This window comes from Schistocerca piceifrons, chromosome 5 (genome assembly GCF_021461385.2).
Source record: "Schistocerca piceifrons isolate TAMUIC-IGC-003096 chromosome 5, iqSchPice1.1, whole genome shotgun sequence".
Taxonomy (NCBI): Eukaryota; Metazoa; Arthropoda; class Insecta; order Orthoptera; family Acrididae; genus Schistocerca; species Schistocerca piceifrons.
This window is the reverse complement of record NC_060142.1, coordinates 660,558,365-660,581,061: the sequence shown is the minus strand read 5'-3', so window position 1 is coordinate 660,581,061 and position 22,697 is coordinate 660,558,365. Positions and strand designations below refer to the sequence as shown.

The window sequence follows — 22,697 nt, the reverse complement described above, 5'->3', positions numbered from 1 at the left end:
GTGCGCTCTTTATGATTGGACTGCTTAAAATTGTTCCCCATTTTATTCTTGTTATAACTCCCATAGGGATGGTGCAGGAGTAGGTTTAACAATGAATAAAAAAATAGGGGCATGAATAAGTTACTACAAACAGCATAGTGAACACAATATTGTAGCCAGGACAGATGTAAAGACCACACCCACTACAGTAGTATAAGTTTATATGCCAACTAGCTCAGCAGCTGATAAAGAGATTCAAGAAAACTGTGATGCAATAAAAGAAATTATTCAGATAGTTAAGGGAGATGAAAATTTAATAGCCATGGGGAATTTGATAGTAGGAAAAGGAAGAGAAGGAAAAGTCATAGGTGAATACGGACTGATGGAAAGTAATGAAAAAGAAAGCTGCCTGATAGAATTTTGCCATGGTATAATTTAATCATAACTAATGCTTGGTTTAAGAATCATGAAAGAAGGCTGTATACGGAAAGATACCTGGAAACACTGGAAGGTTTTGGAGTGGTTATATAATGGTTCGACAGAGATTTAGGGATCAGGTTTTAAATTGTAAGACATTTCCAGGGGTAAATGTGGACTCTGTCCACAATTTATATTATGAACTGTAGAGTAAAACTGAAAAAACTGCAAAAAAAGTAGGAATTTAAGGTGATGGGACCTGGATAAACTAAAAGAACCATAGGTTGTAGAGTTTCAGAGAGAGCATTAGGGAACAATTGGCAAGAACAGGGGAAAGGAATACAGTAAGAGAAGAATGGGTAGCATTGAGGGATGAAATACTGATGGCAGCAGAGGATCAAGTAGGTAAAAAGACGAGTGCTAGTAAAAATCCTTGGGTAACAAAAGAGATATTGAATTTAATTGAAAGGAGGATGTATAAAATGCAATAAATGAAGCAGGTGAAAGGAAATAAAAATGTCTCAAAAGTGAGGTTGCCAGGAGGTGCGAAATGACTAAGTAGGACTGGCTAGAGGACAAATGTAGGGATGTAGAAGCATGTATCACTTGGGGTAAAATACATGCTGCCTACAAGACAGTTAAAGAGACCTTTGGAGAAAAGAGAACCACGTGTATGAATATTGAGAGCTGAGATGGAAAACTAGTTCTAAGCAAAGAATGGAAAGCAGAAAGGTGGAAGGAGTATGTAGAGGGTCTCTACAAAGGAGATGTACTTGAGAGCAGTATTATGGAAATGGAAGAGAACATTAATGAAGATGAGGTGCATGCGTAAAGAATTTGACACAGCACTGAAAGTCCAAATTTGAAACAACGCCTTGGGATAGACAACATTCTGTTAGAACTACTGATAGCCTTGAGAGAGCCAGCCATGACAAAACTCTTCCATCTGGTGAGACAGGTGAAATACCCTCAGACTTCAGGAAGAATAAAATAATACCAGTTCCAAGGAAGGCAGGTGTGAAAATTACTGAACTATCAGTTTAATAAGCCACGGTTGCAGAATACTAACATGAATTCTTCAGTGGAAAATCCAGGATAGAATGTAATAATATTATGAAAAGGAAAGTTGACAGCAAAAGACTTAGAGGAACAGTTGAATGGAATGGACACTGTCTTGAAAAGAAGATATAAGATGAACATTAACAAAAGCAAAACTAGGATAATGGAATTTATTTGAATTAAATCAGATGATACTGAGGGAATGAGATTAGGAAATAAGACACTTAAAGTAATAGATGAGTTTTGTTATTTGGGCAGCAAAATAACTGGTGATGGTCGAAGTAGAGAGGATATAAAATGTAGACCGGCTATGGCAAGGAAAGTGTTTCTGAAGAAGAGAAACTTGGTAACATCGAGTATAGATTTAATTGTCAGGAAGTCTTTTCTGAATGTGTATGGAGTGAAGCCATGTATGGAAGTGAAATGTGGATGATAAACAGTTTAGACAAGAAGAGAATAGAAGCTTTTTAGATGTGGTGCTACAGAAGAAGGCTGAAGATTAAATGGGTAGATCATGTAACCAATGAAGAGGTACTGAATAGAATTGGGGAGAAGAGGAATTTGTGGCACAACTCGACTAGAAGAAGGGATCAGTTGGTAGGACACATTCTGAGGCAACAAAAGAGCACCATTTTAGTACTGGGCAGAGAAGTGGAGGGTAAAAGTCAGAGAGGGAGACCAAGAGATGAATACAGTAAGCAGATTCAGAAGGATGTAGGTTCCAGTAGTTACTCAGAGATGAAGAGGCTTGAACGGAAAAGACTAGAATGTAGAGTTGCATCAAATTACCGGTAGTCTTTGGAGTGAAGACAACAACAACAACAACAACAACAACAACAACCACCACCTCCATCTTCAACATTTATGGCTTCTGTGCCAAATTTTTGACACCTACAGAATTTTTAAAGTAACGTAACCTTTGCATCACTGGTTTATTTTGCCAGCTCCAGGCCTGAGATGCAGTGATTTCTAATTTCCTGACCTCATATCCTGGTGTTGCATTTCATGAGGCTCCTGCCCCTCAAATCATTTTTCTCGGGTTTGATTTCCATTGTGAAAATTCCCATTTCCATTTCCCCTTTGAAAATTATTATCATGGTGATAATTATTTCTCTTATGATCTTATAATTATTGTGGCTATTACTATAGTTCCTGTCCTGGTACCCATTTTCCTGTCTACTGTTCCCATTATGTGGCTTGAATTTCAATGCTTGTTCAAAGGTTTCTCAATGAAATCTAAAAATTCATCATTAGAATTTGTCAGATTGTCTCATTGTAAATGTTCTGGTAAGCGTTTTTTGGAGCATTGTAATCTCCATCAACACTCCCCCAACGGATGATTTATGCATGTCAGCTTAGCCAGTTCACCCACACAAAAAAATCCCGTATCGACACACGTCCTTACTTGAAACTTCATCTGTTTAGGAACTCATTCTGAATTCACATTAGCTTCACTTCACTCCAGACGTTTGAGGAAACAACTCTCAAGCACTTCATAGGTGGTAAATGCAAGGACTCATTAATTTTGTACATGATTGTGCGTTGCCCTCAAGATGTCTTTTCGTGAATGTAACTTTTGCCTCTTTTGACATTTGTTGCACAAAACCATCTCTACATGCAGCAAGAAAATCAACTGGATGGTATTACTCATCATTTGCAAAACATTTTGTCATTCCTGAATTAACACACAGAATACCTATCCCAGTAGCAGCCTGATTATCTGCTAAAGAATTTAATTCTGCCCATACATTTTTAATCTGCTGTTCCCACTGGAAAACTTCATTATTAATCTCTGCTTCCAACTGTTGTCTCTTTTTCGCATTCTATCACTCTACCTGATAAATTATTAATAGATTTAGTGGTCACTTCCTCGAGTGCATTTGCCTTAGCACACAGTTCTTAACATCACCACCCAGCTTGTCCTGTATCTTTCCCAACGTGTCCCCCAAAACTTTTTCTGCTGTGTTGACTCTGGTGTTAACCAGGTCAGCCTCCTCAGAAATTTTGCCTACATCTGCTATTATACGAGGGTCGGTCAAAAAGTAATGCCTCCCATTTTTTTTCTACTTAAAGAAATTAAGTTAAGTGAAAAATTTGAATTTGGCGCCATTCCTCAAACCTTCTTCTGCAATCCACTGCAGTAGTAACTTTCTGTGTCAACAGGTGGCAGCACAGCAGAAGTTTGTAAGATGGCCGACATCGATGTTCGTTTGAGACAGCGTTGTGTGATTGAATTCTTGAATGCAGAAGGTGAAACGCCCATACGCATTCATGAAAGACTGAAGAAGGTGTATGGTGTTGTGACAGTGGATGTCAGCACTGTTAGACGATGGGTTCGTCGTTGTAAGGAAGCTGAAGGGCAAACACCGTTGACTGACGAAAAGCGGAGCGGCAGGCCGGTGAGTGCAGTGACTCCACACAACATTCAGCAAGTTGATGACATCATTCGTGGTGACCGTCGGGTGACTGCAGATGAAGTGTGTCGCATTATTTCTCTTAGTAAAGGCAGTGTGATCACGATTATTAAACAATTGGGGTACTCAAAAGTTTGTGCACGGTGGGTTCCAAGAATGTTAATCGATCAGAATAAAGAGGCAAGGAAAACAATAGCCTCCCAACACTTGCAGCGCTTCCGTTTTGAGGGAGATGAGTTTCTGAAAAAAATTGTGACCGGGGACGAAACATGGGTGCATTTTTTTGAACCCGAATCAAAGAGGCAGTCAATGGAGTGGCGTCACACAAGCTCGCCGAGGAAGAAAAAATTCAAAACTGTGCGATCGGCAGGGAAAGTTATGGCAACAGTTTTCTGGGATACAGAGGGTGTGATTCTGGTTGATTTTTTGGAGCAGGGATGCACAATAAATTCTGTTCAATACGTCACAAGCCTCAACAAACTTAAAGCACGTCTTCAGCGAGTTCGCCCAACAAAATCAATGGCAGATGTTCTTCTTTTGCATGACAATGCAAGACCACACACCAGTCGTCACACCTCTGACGAGATTGTCAAAATTGGATGGGAAGTTTTGCCTCTTCCCCCGTACAGCCCTGACCTGGCACCATCAGACTTCCATCTGTTCGGGCCACTAAAAGAAGCTCATCGTGGGATTCATTTTGAAGATGAGGAGGCCGTCAAAACATCCGTGCGTCAATGGCTTAGGAAGCAGAGCTGTGATTTTTACCGTGCTGGGATACATGCCCTTGTTCAAAGATGGACCAAAACTGTAGAGATGGGCGGAGATTACATTGAAAAATGACAAAATGATCCTCAATGTTGTGGTTTTCAACCTATGTAATTGCATTTAAATTTCCTGACAATTAAACGTAGAAAAAAAAATAGGAGGCATTACTTTTTGACTGACCCTCGTAGCTTCTGATTTTGAATCAGTCATCCCTTCTATATCAGATTTAATTTTTTTCACCTCAGTTTTTACTGTTCTGCTGCATTTATCCGTACTGAACCTAACTCTGTATTTATTGAACCTATCTTTATACGCAGTACCCTGTATAGTGTTCAAATTTGTCAGAATTTCCCTTAACCATGCCATTGAATCATCTGCAATTACATCTCCCATTTCTGATTTCGGACTATCTGCCACACTAATATCACTTCTATCAACATTACCACATTTAGATTGTGGACTAACTGGCCCTCTCGCATTATCTGAACCACACTTGTTAACGCTAATGGTTCAAATACTTAACTTATCAGTCATGCTGGCTGCTGCTTCTTTACTTTTGCTGTCTGAAGTGTCAATGCTGATGAACTCAAAGTTGCTGCTGGTGGCCTGAGCTGCCACTTCTGCCATTGCTGCTTGCATCTTGTTGAAATCTCCACTGCTATTGGCTGCTACAGACATGAACTCGCCATGACTGCCTAGGCTTTTTCTTTTTCCTTGAAGTTCCAGCTTCCCAACACCTAACTTCTGCTCCTGATTCTCATGCACGTAACTGCTGCAAAACCTTATGCTTGGAGTGTTAAAATTACGACTGCAATTCTGAGGTGATTTGACTCATATCCTGGATGAGAAAACGCCAATTACAACCATACCTGATGGTTACAGATCATGTAGTTACTCTTCCTAACAGCATCCCATAAGAGCATACCAGTTACGTCTTTACGAGCGGTTACTCGTACTTTAGGTACTTGGGCTGTTCGCAGCTCTGATTAAAGAGAATAGCTCAATGTAGTCATAGGATCAAGCTGCACACATCTGTGTTCAAGCCCCGCAGCTAATTCATTCCAAATAATAATCTGCAATGGCGATTCTGCAGTCAAATAGTCTGCGCATTGGCTAGAATTGCGAGTTAATAAAATACTCCAAAATACAAAATAAGAGTGGAATGAATGATTTAATAACAGTGTTCTATTCTAACGTCTGTAATTGATGTAGATGGCAGAGAATTATGTTGAATGATGTTTATTCAAGAAAGGACATCTCAGATAAATGGGAAGTGGCCCTACAATGTTCATTTAAAATACAGAAAGAAAATACCCTTATCAAATGCCGTAAGTTGGGAGTGTCACGAGAATGGTAGCAAAATCTCCAGACTAAATTGTAATCAAAGATATGTGAAAAATAAATCTGTTTCATAACCACAACACATGAAATATTCACCAGCTCAAAATAGTTCAGAGTTCAACATGACGATTCACTAATTAACATATGCAATACAAAGAACAGTAACTCATACTCTGCCTATCCTCATTTCCTTAATACAAGTGGAAAAAATCCTTCACTGGCATATATTCAGACCTCTCTAAACATAAATTCCATTCTGAAGTTGAAGTATGGTAGCAGTCAATCAGTGCCCTAAATCAAACACCTCCACGATTAGATACCACTCAGCACGGGCAGGTCTGACTTCTAGAACTCACGTAAAAATCCCCAGACTCCCTCCCTTGCGCTCTTCACTCAAAAAGTCCCAGTCTCCTCTTAATTCCGTAATGTTTCGCTACTGTCTGCTTTTCCATTGGTTGAAGGCGCTCCTCACCAAAAGTACGTCATTCTTATGTTTTAGAGACATAATTTGTCTCAACTTGACCACTTCCCAGACTGAACTAATATATTATGACAATATTCAACTAAATAAATGTCATAACCTTTTGGCCTCTCGGAACATTCACAACAAGTATAAATAATGGTTTGTCCATAAATAAATAAGGAAGTATTCTTGCACAAGTGCACTCACGATAAATGTCGACAGATTGTCATCAAACAGTAAATCATCGAGTACAACAGAAGTAATATCTGGCATTCCGCAAGGTAGTGTCATAGGCCCTCTGCTATTCCTCATTTACATAAATGATCTAGGTGATAATCTGAGCAGCCCCCTTAGATTGTTTGAAGTTGATGCTGTAATTTACCATCTAGTAAAATCATCAGATGATCAATTCCAATTACAAAATGATCTAGAGAGAATTTCTGTATGGTGCGAAAAGTGGAAATTGGCACTAAACAAAGAAAAGTGCGAGGTCATCCACATGGGTACTAAAAGAAATCCGACAAATTTTGGGTATACAATAAATCGCACAAATCTAAAGGCTGTCAGTTTGACTAAATACCTAGGAATTACAATTACGAGCAACTTAAATTGGAAAGGCCAATAATATTGTGGGGAAGGCGAAACAAAGACTGTGCTTTGTTGGCAGAATACTTAGAAGATGCGACAAACCCACTAAAGAGACAGCCTACATTACGCTTGTCCGTCCTCTGCTGGAATACTGCTGCGCGGTATGGGATCCTTACCAGGTAGGGTTGACGGAGGACATCGAGAAAGTGCAAAGAAGGGCAGCCCATTTCGTGTTATCGTGCAATAGGGGTGAGAGTGTCACTGATATGATATGTGAGTTTAGGTGGAAGTCACTGAAACAAAGGCGGTTTTCTTTGTGGCGAGATCTATTTACGAAATTTCAATCACCAACTTTGTCTTCCGAATGCGAAAATATTTTGTTGACACCCACCTACGTGGGGAGAAATGATGATCATAATAAAATAAGAGAAATCAGAGCTCGCACGAAAAGATTTAGATGTTCCTTTTTCCATCGCGCCATTCGAGAGTGGAATGGTAGAGTAGTAGTATGAAAATGGTTCGATGAACCCTCTGCCAGGCACTTAATTGTGAATTGCAGAGCAACCATATAGATGTAGATGTTATTTAGGCTTGCTTGCCAGAAATGGAAATGGAAATGCCGTGTGGCTAGGGCCTCCCGTCGGGTAGACCGTTCACCTGGTGCAAGTCTTTCGAGTTGACGCCACTTTGGCAACTTGCGTGTCGATGGGGATGAAATGATGATGAGAGACACACAACACCCAGTCATCACGAGGCAGAGAAAATCCCTGGCCCCGCCGGGAATCGAACCCGGGACCCCGTGTGCGGGAAGCAAGAACGCTACCGCAAAACCACGAGCTGCGGACTGCTTGTCAGAAACTCCTTTTGGCACTGTTCTACAAAGATGGTGTCAGCTAATGCATGCAGTTGATCACTTCTTAAATTAGCATGATTTTGTATTATCAAGTGTAATTATTATTTAAATTAATTTAATGTAAGTTTTCATTATTAATTGTAGAGCGTACAATATTCTGACAAAAATTTGAATAAAAAAAGATATAATAAGTCAGTAAATAAAACAGATGCAGATGAGCGACTTTCAGGGATGATAGCTATCTGAGATATCATTCTTTGAAATCAAATGAAGCGTTTAAAAGTTGTTAATTCAGAGGTTCATTGTAAATTATTAACTTTTGTTGTTTTACAGATATTGAAATTGTTGTTATATTGGTGGCATCTCATTTTTCTGGGATTGCCGATGTATTCGGATTTGCATTAATATTTGATTGCAAGCTATTCTAAGACTCTCAAAGAGCTGTAAGAAATGATCTTTCAGTTTGTCTGACACCCCGCCGATTATTGGAGCATAGTCTGTCCTCTAAAGCAGTCGATACATCAAAATTCCCCGTACTGGAATTTAACCCACATCTGGCCGTGCTGCTCAACTCTGCACCTGGCTGGTCTGTACCAGTTACTGTGGCTCACCATCTGCAGCCATTTGACTGAGTGACCACATTGTGCCCTGAGCCCCAGGCATGCACAAGCAAATTCACCATACCTCCTGCCAACTCAAGGCAGCCAAATTGCTCAGCCACATACTCACAACATTACATGTTGCTGTTCGTCGTATAACGTCTGCTCGAGATGTTATACATTCTGTTCCAAGTTCTTTACATGTTCTGACAGAATAACAGTGTTGTCGAAAAACGTCCGAACTTTTATTTCTTCTCCCTGTTTTCCCTTCCCAAGTTTCTCCTTGGTTGTTAGGAGGTTGCTTTCAATTGTATCTCAGTCTTTTCTCAGCTACTACCTCCCTTTCATGTTTCTCAATTCACAGAACAGCAGATTGGTTTCTACACAAGTTATAGATAACATTTTGTTCTGGGTATATATCTCGGGAAAATGTAGTGGAAATAGCAAAATAGATAAACTTGCAACTCTCATAGTTGTGATGGTTGTTGATTGGAGGACATTTGAGAATTTTTTCTCACAGAATTATGGTCTACAGAAGGAAACGATATGTATGTCACAAAACACTACTTACTTGAACAGTGAGTGTCGTTGTGTCCCTGCAAAGGAATTTCACAGCGGTATTGAACATTCTGCATGTTGTCTCCAGTAAAGTGAACTATGTTTTAAAGAAAGCAAGTAGCTTGCTTGAATTTCTCTTATAACACATTTGTCAGAATCATGGTATTGTACATTGCAACACGTATTTATTTAATAAATGTGTTTGAGTTTAAATTTGCCTTATTTAAACTGTAGCCTAAGTCATCTGTCAAAGTAACATAAATAATACTGCCTTATATGTTAGTAAATGATATAATGAAAAGGATAGATTGCTGCTCACCGTATAGTGAGATGCTGAGTCACAGACAGGCACAACAAAAAGACAGCTAAACAAGTAAGCTTTCAGGCAAAAGGCCTTCTGAATTGGACAACATTCACACAATGCAACTCATACACACATGACAACTGTCTATTGCTGCCAAGGCCAGATACTTGGAAATTTGAAAAGTTGAGAGTTATCTAAACAAGCCAATACCAACTGAAGCTGCAAACCACTGGCAATCATGAGTAGACAATAGACAACAATCATCAATGGTTGACAATTGGTGCCAGTGGTTTGTTGAATGAATATGATTAGTGTTGGAGTTATGTCTAATTTACTTCCCAAGGCAGTTAAATGGCTATGAATTCATCTTGAGACATGAGAAGAGAAATAGCTTTGGGTAGCACCCCCATAGCACGAGTCAGTAACAGTCCATCGAAGGTGAAAGCTTTTAATATCTTTAGTTTATTGTGATTGAATACATTTCTCTGTACATCTTTCTTTCTAACTTCTGGAAAGTATGTTTTTTTAAAAAATATTATTATTGTTATTCCAGATAAACATTACTCAAAAACAGCTGAAGTTGAACGCCTGTTGCAAACTGCAGATTTTGGTGAAGATTATGTTCCTTCTGCCGATGGTTCTTCGATCCGATCAGAATTTACAGAAGAGTACACACTAAATCAAAAGAAAGAGGTAAATAGTATTTTTAGCTGTGTTGCAAGTGACTGGAAAATGTGCAATTCATATTATGGATAAATAGGCAGAGAGATCCATCATTGTTTACGTGACGGCTGAGCAATTACAGGAAACAGTCATTATTGTTAAATGTCTTGGAGTGTTTTTACATGGCAGTTTAAAGTGGAACTACCTCCTGAAATTAATCCCTGAGATTCATTGAGAGAATCCTTAGAAAGTGAAAGCCACCCATGATGGAGATAGCTTACAGAAACCTCATTTGACTGATATTTGAGTATTGCTCATAAGTGTGGAACTGTCACCAGATGGGATTAATGGAGGAAATACAGAAGACCCTAGTAGGAGTAGTATGTTTCATGACTTATTTGTTTAGTTAGTGCAAAAGTGCCACTTTGATGATGATACATCTTTAGTGCTAAATGCCACAAGAGGTTTTGTGCATCAGTGTGGTTTACTATAAAAATTACGAGAGTGTATGGTCCTATAAGAGTGAGTTAGTAGATAGTTTCCTGTTCCATTAAGTTGTGCACCCTGTTTTATTCTGTTATGTTGCAGAATAATTTTGTAGTATACGCTTAAATTTTTTAAAGTTCTATCCCGCAAGTTCAGGGTAATAGCATTGGCCTCTCTCTCTCTCTCTCTCTCTCTCTCTCTCTCTCTCTCTCTCTCTCTCTCCCCCCCCCCCTCCCTCCCTCCCTCCCTCCCTCCCTCCCTCCCTCCATCCATCCATCCATCCATCCATCCATCTCTCTATCTTCCTCCAGCTTCTCCTGCCTGCTCTGTGTCCATATCCTCCTCCTCCTCATCCCCTCTCTCTGTGTCATTTCCTTCCCCTTCTCTCAGAACTCAGCCTTGTACATTGTTGTTGCAAACAAACCTTGATTGGGAATTGAAGTTGCTTAAAACGAATGGGTAAATCAGTTGGGATCACTGGAATGCAGGGTGTGAGGGAGACGTCCCCAGCTGCTGGATATACGAGGATAGTAGCTTCAGTGACAGTGTTTCACATACTTGTAACCTGCAGACAGGTAGCCTTAGAAAGTATTAGATGATTCAGATTCCTTAGGAGTATTCTTATTACAAGCCAATGAGGTGTGAACACAATGTTTCTGGTTTCTATTGAAACCACCTGCGTGGAAGAAAATGAAACCGCACATTGTTGTGTATACAACAAGTATTATAATTATGTAAGCAGAAAGAATATACATTAGAGAAGCAGTTTGTCTAATGGTTTTAAATGCGCCACTATCGTAGTCACAACTGACTGTGAGAAAGAAAACTGAACCACACGTTTTCACTGCAGAGCATTTCCTTTCTTGCAGCCAGTTTTAACAGAAAACCTTTGCCTTGTTATTTAAAAAATATCTAGCCCATGCCCTCTGAATGTTTAGTACAGTATCATATAAACATTTGAAGTAAATTGGTCAAGAACTTGTAGCGGTTCAGCTACTTTGTTTCTTCATTTGTTGTCCTCGATGTCGACATACTACAATGCTACACTGGCTGAAAAATTTGTTGTGGATTCCAACACTGACTACTGTAAGTAATGTAGGTGACAGGTACACAGTTGTGTTTCACAGTACTTTAATTTCACTGATCACAGCCCCCAGATAATACACAGTTATATGACCAGTACACTATTGTTTAACTTTTGATAAGCCTCATTAATAGTGTGCAGGACCTCCAAATACTGCTACAGTAGTTTACTATCTATGAGCAGTAAAAACCTAACACATTCACAGTTCTTGAAGAATAGAAAGGTATGTATGGAACAGACACTGTCATTGTTTTTACACACGACCTAATTGCTCAACCCTTATTCCACAGTTAAGTTGAAGCATTGTTGTTGTTCTAACCAACACAGGTTTCTCGTCTGAAAATCAGCCGTGGACTGACTGACTTGAGACCATAAATTGAGCCCTTGTATGTCATCACAATAATACGTACTTAAACTACACATTTATGAGAAGGGGATCAGTAATGGGGATATAGAAATCTTAATTCCCACCTATGTCATAGCTTGTATATATTTACACTTGATACTGCATCCGTACAGAATGAAGTATAACAAAGAACTGACTAAAGTAAAGTTAAGATGGAGGATCGACAGAGCATTTAGGGTTCACAGACATTAAGTTTCGTGGTCGATATGAACTGTCGATGCCACACAGCCCCCCCCCCCCCCCCCTTCAGTAAGGAGGTCCGAGGGTGAGGGTGTCGGTGTCAGTGGAAATCGTGTGCGTAGGCAGGCGCACCACAGGTACTTCCATCTTGAACGAGGTGGGTTGTGCAGGCGAGAGGCAGGTCCACTTCGTAGTCAGTCAGCCACCGTGGTCGGGTGAGATGGCGGCCGGCCTGACAGTAGTGGGCAGGGCGGTCGACGGCATGGTGGAGGTGAGTGTGGCTCTTAAGTGGATCGAGCCGTCTATAGAAATGAAAGCACATAGAGATACTCGGTCACACTCGTGCGGGAGTGTGAGGTTGTGTGCAATGTTGACATGTAAGGGACCGTCTGATGACGGTACCTCAGTATCTGTCAAAAGAATGAGCACTCGGTCGTTGAATGTCACTATAGAAATGTCGTTCATTCAGTGCAGCCTGTAGGACAAACTGGTAGTAGCTGTGTGTGTCTCTAATGTTGGAGGTGAGGGTGCGAAACCTGTGCAGGGTGAAACAGGGGGTGAGGTCGGGAAACCAGCGAACAGTCTTCGGCGGGAGAGGTGTGTGCTGAGCTTGATGGGAGCACATCTTTGTTCTCAATCAATGATGGATCGTCTGCAGAGTCTGACTGCGGCGATGTGAGACCATCAGGGTTGACGAAAGCCGGTTTCAGGTGATGCAGAGAAACTGTCTGTGTGCAGTCTTTAATCATGATATCAAAAGTTGTCCTCCCCCCGCCCCAGGATTTTTTAGGGTCCAAGATAAGGAGGTTGAAGAGGCTGCGTAACCGCATCATCACGCAGCATGATGTGGGCGCAATCGTAGAGTGCGGTGGGAACATTAAGTCTCGGGTGGTGAGTGACTGATGGGCAGGTGCAACGCGTTTGTTGAAAATGCATGCGCATCTGGCTAATGAAATCTGGCGAGGGGGGAAGATCCTCACTAACCTGGGGAGGAATAAGTTCCCCCGGTAAGACCAGATTCTCACCGAAAACAAATTGGGATATAGTACCCTGTAGGTCAGGTTTATAGGTCGAGTGTAGACCAAGTAGCACCCATGGGAGAGCTTCCGACCAGAGACAATCATGGCATGGAAGGGCCGTCTTGAGGGTGTGGTGCCATCTCTCCACCAACCCATTGCTTTGTGGGTGGTAGGCAGTAGTGTGTATTTTTTTAATACCGCAAATATTGCAGACGATGGTGAAAAGGGAGGATTCGAAATGTCAACACTGATCGGTGGTGATAGTGGTCGGGCACCTGAAACAAACGATCCACGAGCCAATGAAAGCCTTGGCTACCATCTCGGCTGTAATGTTAGGGAGAGGGACAGCCTCGACCCAGCGAGACAAACGGTCGATAGTTGATAAGATATATCTATGGCCCTCCGAAGGAGGAAGAGGCCCGATCAGATCAATACGTACATGACAGAATCGTCCTGCGGGAATGTCCTGCAGGAATGTTGAACTTGCCCAGAGGCGGTGAGGTGTGGCGGCTGATCTTTTTGCGCTGGCAAGTGACGCAGCTGCGTGCCCAGGTTTGACAGTCCCGTTTGATATTCTTCCAAACAAAACGTTCTGACACGAGATGTGAGGTGGCTCAAATGCCTGGGTGGGCTAGGTTATGCGGGGCATCAAAAACCTGTTGGCACAGCCCAGATTGGAGCAAAGGGCGTAGGGTACCAGTTGAAGAATCACACGACACCTTGTTGGAAACGCCAGGGAATTTAGCCTTTGTGAAAACAAGTGATGTTTGTGGGCTTGTAGGAGAGTCTGAGAATCTTCGTCAGTAGCTTGGAGGGAGGCCGGATAGGAAAGATCAACTATGCGGAAAACAGCAGTGATTCACGAGAAGAAATCCCCAGCAACGTTATCTGCACCCTTGATGTAACAGACGTCCGTTGTGAATTGAGAAACCAGGTCGAAGTGGCGGTAACGTCGAGGGGGTGGATCCTCAGGTGGGTTGCAGAATGCTTCTGCCAGTGATTTGTGATCGGTGAAGATGAAAAACGAACATCCCTCGACATTGGGGCGGAAATGTTTGAGTGCCTTGTAAACAGCAAGGAGCTCTCTATCGAATGCAGAATATTTTCTCTGAGCCATAGATAGTTTCTTGGTGAATAAATGAAGGGGAGAAACTGTGTCATCCTTGCGTTGTTGCAACACTGCCCCCACCGCGATGTCGCTGCCATCTGTAGTGATGAATAACTCGGCCAAGGGGTCAGGGTGCACGAGTGTCACATTGTGAGCTAAAGAAGTCTTCAGAGCCTTGAAGGCCTCTAGCATCGGAGGAGTCCAATAGACGGTTTTGATAGTGGAAGTTTGTTTGCCAGATAGCGCGTCTGTCAGAGGTGCCTGAACAGCGGTGGCGGAAGGCAGATGGCAACGATAGTAATTGGTGGTGCCGAGGAAACAGTGTAGCCCTCTTGTCTTTGTTGATCTCGACACCATTGGAGTTCAAGGTCTGGAGGATCGTAGACATATGATTTTCTTGTTCCTCTGCTGAGCTGCTGAAAACGAGAATGTCATTCAGATAAGCAAAGCAAAACTCGAACTGTCGCAAGATAGAATCAATGAAATGTTGCCACGTTTGTGCCTCTTTCTTTAGGGCGAATGGCATGAAGTGGCATTGGAATAAACTGAACGGCGTGATAATAGCCATTTTAGGAATGTCTTCCGGCACCACGGGAATCTGGTGGTAGGCGCGTTTACGGTCAGTAACACTGAAAACTGTGGCGCCCGATAACATTTGAATGAAGTCATTGATGTTCAGCACTGGGTTTAAGCGTCTGTAATTGCCACGCATTGGAAAAGATCTGTTGTGTTTGGAGACAAGGTGGATTGGTGAAGACCAGTTGCTGTCTGAAGGTTGCAAAACACCTGCCGCCAAAAGTTCATTAATCTGCTGCCGGGCCGTGCGCAACTTGATAGGGTTGAGGCGTCGGACCTTATGCCTAATAGGAGGGCTGACAGTGGTAACTATCTTGTGTGTTGGTCCATCAGTGATGGAAGAAACTGAGAACTGCACATGAGATTGGTTATGTCCTGGCACCGAGTATTCGCATGAGTAGGGCGTGATGAGGTGTAGCCGTCAGTGCGAGTGGGGAAGGGTAACTCAAAAGTCACGTCTCTTACGGGAGCGCGGTGTGCGCTTGTGTGGAGGGGATGGGTGCGTATGCAGCGCCCAGTGAAGGAGATGGGCAGCGACTGTCCGTTGTTAACCGTGCACTGGACAACCGGTGTGGGCGAGAGCAGTGCTGGCATCACATGTGGGGCCACAATGGCTGCTGGGTCATGTGGCCAGTATGTGACAGAGAGGGAATGTTTATCAACACGCACAGTAGCTGTCCAAGAGGTGGACGTGGTCGCAATGCGCACGTAACTGCCATTAACATCACTGTTTGAAACTCACGGCACTTGATGAGACGAGTGTGACGGGGGTGTTGGAACGTCACACGCAAGTAAAGTTTGTGGATTAACCTGGTGAGAGTTCGAGCTAGGCTCAGCTGAGCAATCTTGTTTAGGTGGTGGCGTCATGGACTGCAGTTGCAGAAGCGAGGTACGAGTTGTGACAAGCTTGCTGTAAGTGGATGCAATGCAGCGAAAGACTTCCCAAGTGGCCACACGTAAGGCCTCCCCGGTTTGTCCGACAAACAGGTCCCAGGTGCTGTCTGTGGCTGACACTGTCGTTGAGCCAGATGCTGTCGCCTGTCCTGTTTCAGAGGAAACCATTCAGCGTGCAAGATCCAGGCAATTGCAGAGGGTGGGATTATTGGTAGTTGGGAGCTCCAATGTTAGGTGTGTTATGGGGCCCCTTAGGGACTTGGCTGACAAGAAGGGTAAGAAAACCAATGTGCACTCCATGTGCATACTGGGTGGAGTCATTCCAGATGTGGAAAGGGTCCTCCCGGGTGCCATGAAGAGCACAGGGTGCAGCCAACTGCAGGTGGTTGATCACGTCGGTACCGATGATGTGTGTCACTTTGGATCAGAAGAGATTCTCTCTGGTTTCGAGAGGCTGACAGAAGTGGTAAAGGCTGCCAGTCTTGCTTGCAAAATGAAAGCAGAGCTGACCATTTTCAGCATAGTTGACAGGACCGATTGCGGACCTCTGGTACAGAGCCAAGTGGAGGGCCTGAATCAGCGGCTCAGATGGTTCTGCAACTGTGTAGGCTGCAGATTCCTTGACTTGCGCCAAAGGGTGGTTGGGTTTCGGGTTCCGCTGAATAGGTCAGGTGTCCACTATACGCAGGAGGCGGCTACACGGGTAGCAGGGGCTGCGTGGCATGGACTGGGCGGTTTTTTAGGTCAGAGGGTCTCGGGAAAACAGAAGAAGGGCTACAGTCACAAAGGGTGCAGGCTAAACACAGGAAGAACATAGATACAGGAACCATTGTTATAACAGTTGTAAACTGTCGTAGCAGTGTTGGGAAAGTACCAGAGCTCCAAGCACTATTCCCCCCTGCGGGTTCGGGGTAAGAATAGGCCCGCGGTATTCCTGCCTGTCGTAAGAGGCGACTAAAAGGGGTCTCAAATGTTTTGGCCTTATGTGATGGTCCCCTCTCGGGTTTGACCTCCATCTTTCTAAATTGTTCCGAAGAGCGAGCCGATTGGAGAAGGGCGCCTTACTTGGTGCTTTGTGTCCATCTTGCGTTGAGAACTTTCGCCAGCTTATTCGTCGTTGCATTGCAGTCCTGCCCGCTCTCCATCTCTTGGGCATGGACCCGTTCCTGCGTGCACTTTCCGCCATGCGATGAGCAGTGCCAGTTTCTGCACAGATGAAAACCGTGGACGACGTGTCACCTAAAATCCAGCACGGTAGCCAGTCCGTTGTGGTGGGGCTGCCATGTACCCTCTTGGTTGTAGCCCCCTGACAACACAGGGATCGCTCTACTGATACCTGCGCCGTTAACTCCCCACGTATGCCAAGGAGTAGATGCCCATCTCCCTGGGGCATCGGGACTCCCGGCAATGGCCATCCTGCCAGGTGGCCTTTGCTGTGGCTGGGTGGCGCCCGTGGGGAGGGCCCTTGGTCGGAGTAGGTGGCATCAGGGCAGATGACCCGCAATGAAGCGTGGTACATCATCTCTCGCTGGCGGCCAGCCGTCAGCAGTCTCTAAGTGTTCCAAAGCTCACTTTAAGGCTAATGTGTATGACCCCAAATCGTTCCCCTCCCTGGCCACACCATGGGAGGAACGAAAGGCTATGAATGAGAGCGAAAGGTATTCGCCCCAGTATCTCGTCTGTACCAGAGCTGACGGGGAATCATTTATGTCTGTGAAGCTGCAGTTCTTTGTAGAACATTTAGAGGACAAGTTCAGGGAGGTGGAGGGCTTGTCCAAAATGCGGTTAGGGTCAGTCTTAATAAAAACAGCATCCTCTGCCCAGTCACGAGACTTGCTCGCTTGTATGAAGCTGGGGGATGTTTCTGTTACTATCATCCCACATAAAAGCTTAAATATGGTCCAGGGAGTTATTTTTCACAGGGATCTCCCGCCATGGACACTTTCATACTCCAGTGGAACAGCAGCGGTTTTTTCCACAACCTAGCCGAGCTCCGACAACTTATTGGCCTTCACCCTTTCTTCTGCATTGCACTTCAGGAAACTTGGTTTCCAGCAATGCGCACCCCCACCCTCCATGGCTTTCGGGGTTAGTATAAGAACCGGGCAGCTTATGAATGGGTGTCTGGTGGCGTCTGCATCTATGTCCTGAACTCTCTTCACAGCGAGTCTATCCCTCTACAAACAGCTTTAGAGGCTGTCGCTGTTCGGGTGTTGGTGCCACAGGCTGTTACCGTCTGCAGTCTTTACCTTCCACTGGATGGTGATGTCGCACATCATGTTCTGGCTGCGCTGATAGCCCAATTGCCGCCACCTTTCTTATTACTGGGCGACTTCAATGCCCATAACCCTCTGTGGGGTGGGTCAGTGGCGTCAGGTCGAGGTGCCACCATTGAGCATTTATTGGCACAGCTCGATCTTTCACTGTTAAATGATGGTTCCTTCACACAGTTCAGTGTGGCGCATGGCACGTACTCCGCCATTGACCTTTCGATCTGCAGCCCTAGCCTCTTATCGTCTGTCCAATGGAGAGTGCATGACGACCTGCGTGGTAGTGACCACTTTCCGATCTTTCTGTCACTGCCACAGCGTCAGTCTTCTGGGCGCCCTTGCAGGTGGGCAATGAATAAGGCTGACTGGGACTTGTTCTCCTCCATTGCCGCTATTGGGCCTCTCTCTAATGATGACATTGATGCGGTGGTTCAATTGGTCACCACCGACATCGTTACTGCCGCCGAATCTGCCATTCCCCGTTCTTCTGGGTCCCCTCGGCGGCGGACTGTGCCTTGGTGTTCGCCTGAGATCGCTGAAGCGATTAAAGATCGCCGGCGGGCGCTACAGCATCACAAGCGACATCCATCCATAGACCACCTTATCGCCTTCAAACGGCTGCGTGCACAAGCCCGCCTCCTTATCCGCCAAGGCAAGCAGGAGTGCTGGGAGCGGTATGTGTCCATCATTGGCCTCCATGTCACTCCATCGCAGGTCTGGGCCAAGATTCGACGCATCTACAGCTATCGGACCCCTGTCAGCGTCCCTGCGCTCTCACTGAATGGAGCAGTTTGTACTGACTCCGGCGTCATTGCAAACTGCTTGGCAGAACATTTTGCTATGACTTCTGCTTCTGTGAATTACCCCCTGGCCTTCCGCTCCATTAAAGAACGGATGGAGCGTCGGAGCCTTTCATTTCGCACTCACCATCCAGAATCTTACAATGTTCCATTCAGTGAGTGGGAATTTCGCAGTGCCCTAGCCGCTTGCCCTGATACCGCTCCTGGGCCAGGTGGCATCCACTGTCAGATGCTGAAACACCTTTCAGAGGACTGCCAGCGGCGCCTCCTCAATCTTTACAACCCTATTTGGGTCGAGGGTGAGTTTCCGTCGCAATGGCGGGAAAGTATTGTTATCCCCATTCCGAAACCGGACAAGAACCCTTTGGAGGTGGACAGCTACCATCCCATTAGCCTCACCAACGTTCTTTGCAAGTTGCTTGAATGGATGGTGAGCTGGCGCTTGAATTGGGTACTGGAGTCACGGGGCCTTCTGGCTCCATCTCAGGGTGGGTTCCGTAAAGGCCGCTCCACCACCGACAATCTGGTGAGCCTGGAGTCGGCCATCCGTACTGCTTTTGCCCGCCGTCAGCACCTGGTCGCTGTCTTTTTCGACATGCAGAAGGCGTACGATACGACATGGCGTCATCACATCCTTTCTATGCTTCATGGATGGGGTCTTCGGGGCCCTCTGCCGATCTTTATCCGCAACTTTCCGTCGTATCGTACCTTCCACGTGCAAGTCGCAGCCTCATATAGTTCCTCCCACGTCCAGGAGAACGGCGTGCCACAGGGTTCTGTTTTAAGTGTCTGCCTGTTTTTAATAGCCATTAACGGGCTCGCTGCGGCCGTGGGAAATTCTGTCTCCGCTTCCCTGTATGCTGACGACTTCTGCCTTTACTACAGCTCTCCTGGCATTGCAGCTGTTGAACGTCAGCTCCAGGGCACTATCCGCAAGGCGCAGTCTTGGGCTGTAGCGCACGGTTTTCAGTTTTCGGCTGCCAAGACCCGTGTTGTGCATTTCTGCCGGCGCCGAACAGTCCATCCTGAGCCGCGGCTTTATCTTGCCGACGAACTCCTTGCTGTGGTGGAGACCCACAGGTTTTTGGGTGTAGTTTTTGATGCCCGGCTGACTTGGCTGCCTCATATTCGGCAGCGTAAACAGATGTGTTGGCGGCATTTGAATCCTCTGCGATGCCTGAGCCACACCAGGTGGGGAGCCGACCGATCTACTCTCCTACGGCTCTACCAGGCGTTAATCCAGTCTCGTCTGGATTCTGGGAGCCTGGCTTATGGCTCAGCATCCCCATCTGTGTTGCGAGTGCTGGACCCAATACTACACAGCAGAATCCGACTTGCCACTGGTGTTTTCCGCACCAGCCCTGTGGACAGCATACTTGTGGAGGCAGGTGTCCCTCCACTGCGGTTACGACGCCAACAATTAGTGGCTGCTTATGCTGCCCATGTTTTTAGCTTGCCCGGGCATCCAAATTACCGTGTCCTGTTCCCACAGTCAGTCGTCCATCTGCCAGTTCGTCGGCCCCGATCGGGTTGTCCGATCGCCGTACACGTCAAGGAGCTTCTCTCCGGGCTTGGGTTTTTCCCTGTTCTACCTCCTTTCCGGGCACCTCTGCGTACACCCTCGTGGTGTGTGCCTCGCCCTTGCCTTCGGCTCGACTTGGCACAGGGCCCGAAGGACTCAGTCCCTCCAGAGGCCTTCCGCCGCCGCTTTTATTCCATCCTGGCCACGTATCAGGGCTCTGGCATTGTTTACACTGACGGCTCGATGGCTGCTGGTCGAGTCGGTTATGAGCTAACTCTAGGGGACCATTCCGAACAACGTTCCTTGCCGGCTGGCTGCAGCGTTTACACTGCTGAGCTGGTCGCCATCTTTCGAGCCCTAGAGTATATCCGCTCCTGCTCGGGTGAGTCCTTCATTATCTGTAGTGATTCCCTGAGCGGTTTACGAGCTCTTGACCAGTGTTTTCCTCGTTCTCATCTGGTGATGGCTGTCCATGAGTCCCTGCATACTCTTGCACGTCGCGGCCGCTCTGTGGTCTTTGTGCGGACCCCAGGCCATGTTGGGATACCCGGCAATGAGAATGTTGACCGCCTGGCAAAAGAGGCCACCAGTCAACCACCTCTGGAGATTGGCCTCCCGGCGACTGATTTGCGGGCACTATTACGCCGCAAAGTTTTCGATTTCTGGGACACTGAATGGCGCAACCTGCCCGTGCCAAACAAACTCCGTCGTATCAAGGAGACGACGACTGTTTGGCGGTCATCCTTGCAAGCCACCCGCAGGGACTCAGTCGTCCTTTGTCAGCTCCGCATTGGCCACACCCGACTGAAGCACAGTTATTTACTGTGTCGTGAGGATCCATCTCTTTGTCGTTGTGGGGCGTCCTTGACGGTGGTCCATATTCTGTTGGAGTGCGCCCTTTTAAATGTGCTCAGGCAGACTTTTGTGCCGCCTGATACACTCCCTGCACTTTTAACTGACGACTCTACCATAGCGGACTTAGTTTTGCGTTTTATTCGGGCAGGGGGATTTTATCGCTTAATGTAAATGTGTGCGTTTTTGTGTTGATTCTAGCCTATGACCTACGATTTTAGTCTGCTTTTTAATGCGTTTCTCGGTGGTTGACTTTTCCCTTTTTTCTCTATGGTCGGCCAACCACCGTCACACTTGGTGTGATTTTAATTTGTTTTGTCTGTTCTTTGTCGGAGTATTTCTTGTCCTGTGTCATCTGCCGTCTTTCCTGTTGTTCGTTTTTATTCTCTTTGGGTGGTTTTAATTTTTTTTCGAAAAAGGGACCGATGACTGTTGCAGTCTGGTCCCTTTATTCCCACCAACCACCCAACCAATCCAAGCACTAGTAGAAAGCACTGATGCTCAAATCATTATAGGCACTGAAAGCTGGCAAAGCTGAATATAAGCTCAGCCGAAATTTTTGCGAAAAACCTCACGGTGTTCCGAAAGGATAGGCTAAACATGGTTGGGGGTGGCATGTTTGTTGCTGTCAGAAGTAGTTTAACTTGTCGCGAAATTGAAGTAGATACTTCCTGTGAGTTAGTATGGGCAGAGGTCATTGTGGACAACTGGAATTGGATCCTTTTACCGACCCCCCCAATTCAGATGATACTGTTGCTGAAAGGTTCAAAGAAAACTTGAGTTTTATTTCAAACACATACCTGACTCATACCATTATAGTTGGTGGTGACTTCAATTTACCCTTGATATGTTGGCGAAAATACGTGTTTAATTCCTGTGTTTAATTCCAGAGGTACACATAAAATATAATCCGAAATTGTGTTCTCTGAAAATTATTTCGAGCAGTTAGTTCATGAGCTCACGTGAATAGTAAACAGTTGTGAAAACACACTTGACCTCTTAGCAACAAATAACCCTGAGTTAATAACAAGCATCAAAACCGATTCAGGGATTAGTGAACACAGGGTTTTCGTAGTGAGATTGAATATTGTAATCCCAAAATCCTCAAAAAATAAGTGACAAATATACCTATTCAAAAAAGCAGATAAAAATTCACTTGATGCCTTCCTGAGAGACAATCCCCACTCATTCCAAATATACCAGATGTGGTTTAAATTCAAAGATTCAAAGAAATAGTATCGGCAGCAGTTGAGAGATTTATACCATATAAATTAACAAACGATGGAGCTGATCCTCCTTGGTACACAAAACGGGTTAGAACACTGTTGCAGAAACAACGAAACAAACATGCCAAATTTAAACAGATGCAAAATCCCCAAGATTGGCGATCTTTTACAGAAACTCGAAATTTAGTGCGGACTTCAATGTGTGATGCCTGTAACAGTTTCCACAACGAAACTTTGTCTCGAAACCTGCCAGAAAGTCCAAACAGATTCT

The 22,697-nt window shown here is 44.9% G+C and overlaps 1 protein-coding gene across 2 annotated transcripts in view; it reads left to right on the top strand.

Moving 5' to 3' along the window:
• Positions 1 to 22,697, top strand: part of LOC124798277 (putative ribosome-binding factor A, mitochondrial) — a 60,013-nt gene that overhangs the window by 24,504 nt on the left and 12,812 nt on the right. For both annotated transcript variants that reach the window (XM_047261599.1, XM_047261600.1), the window contains one exon: positions 9,894 to 10,033. In XM_047261599.1, coding sequence (XP_047117555.1) covers positions 9,894 to 10,033 — 140 coding nt within the window. The remainder of the gene's footprint in view (positions 1 to 9,893; positions 10,034 to 22,697) is intronic.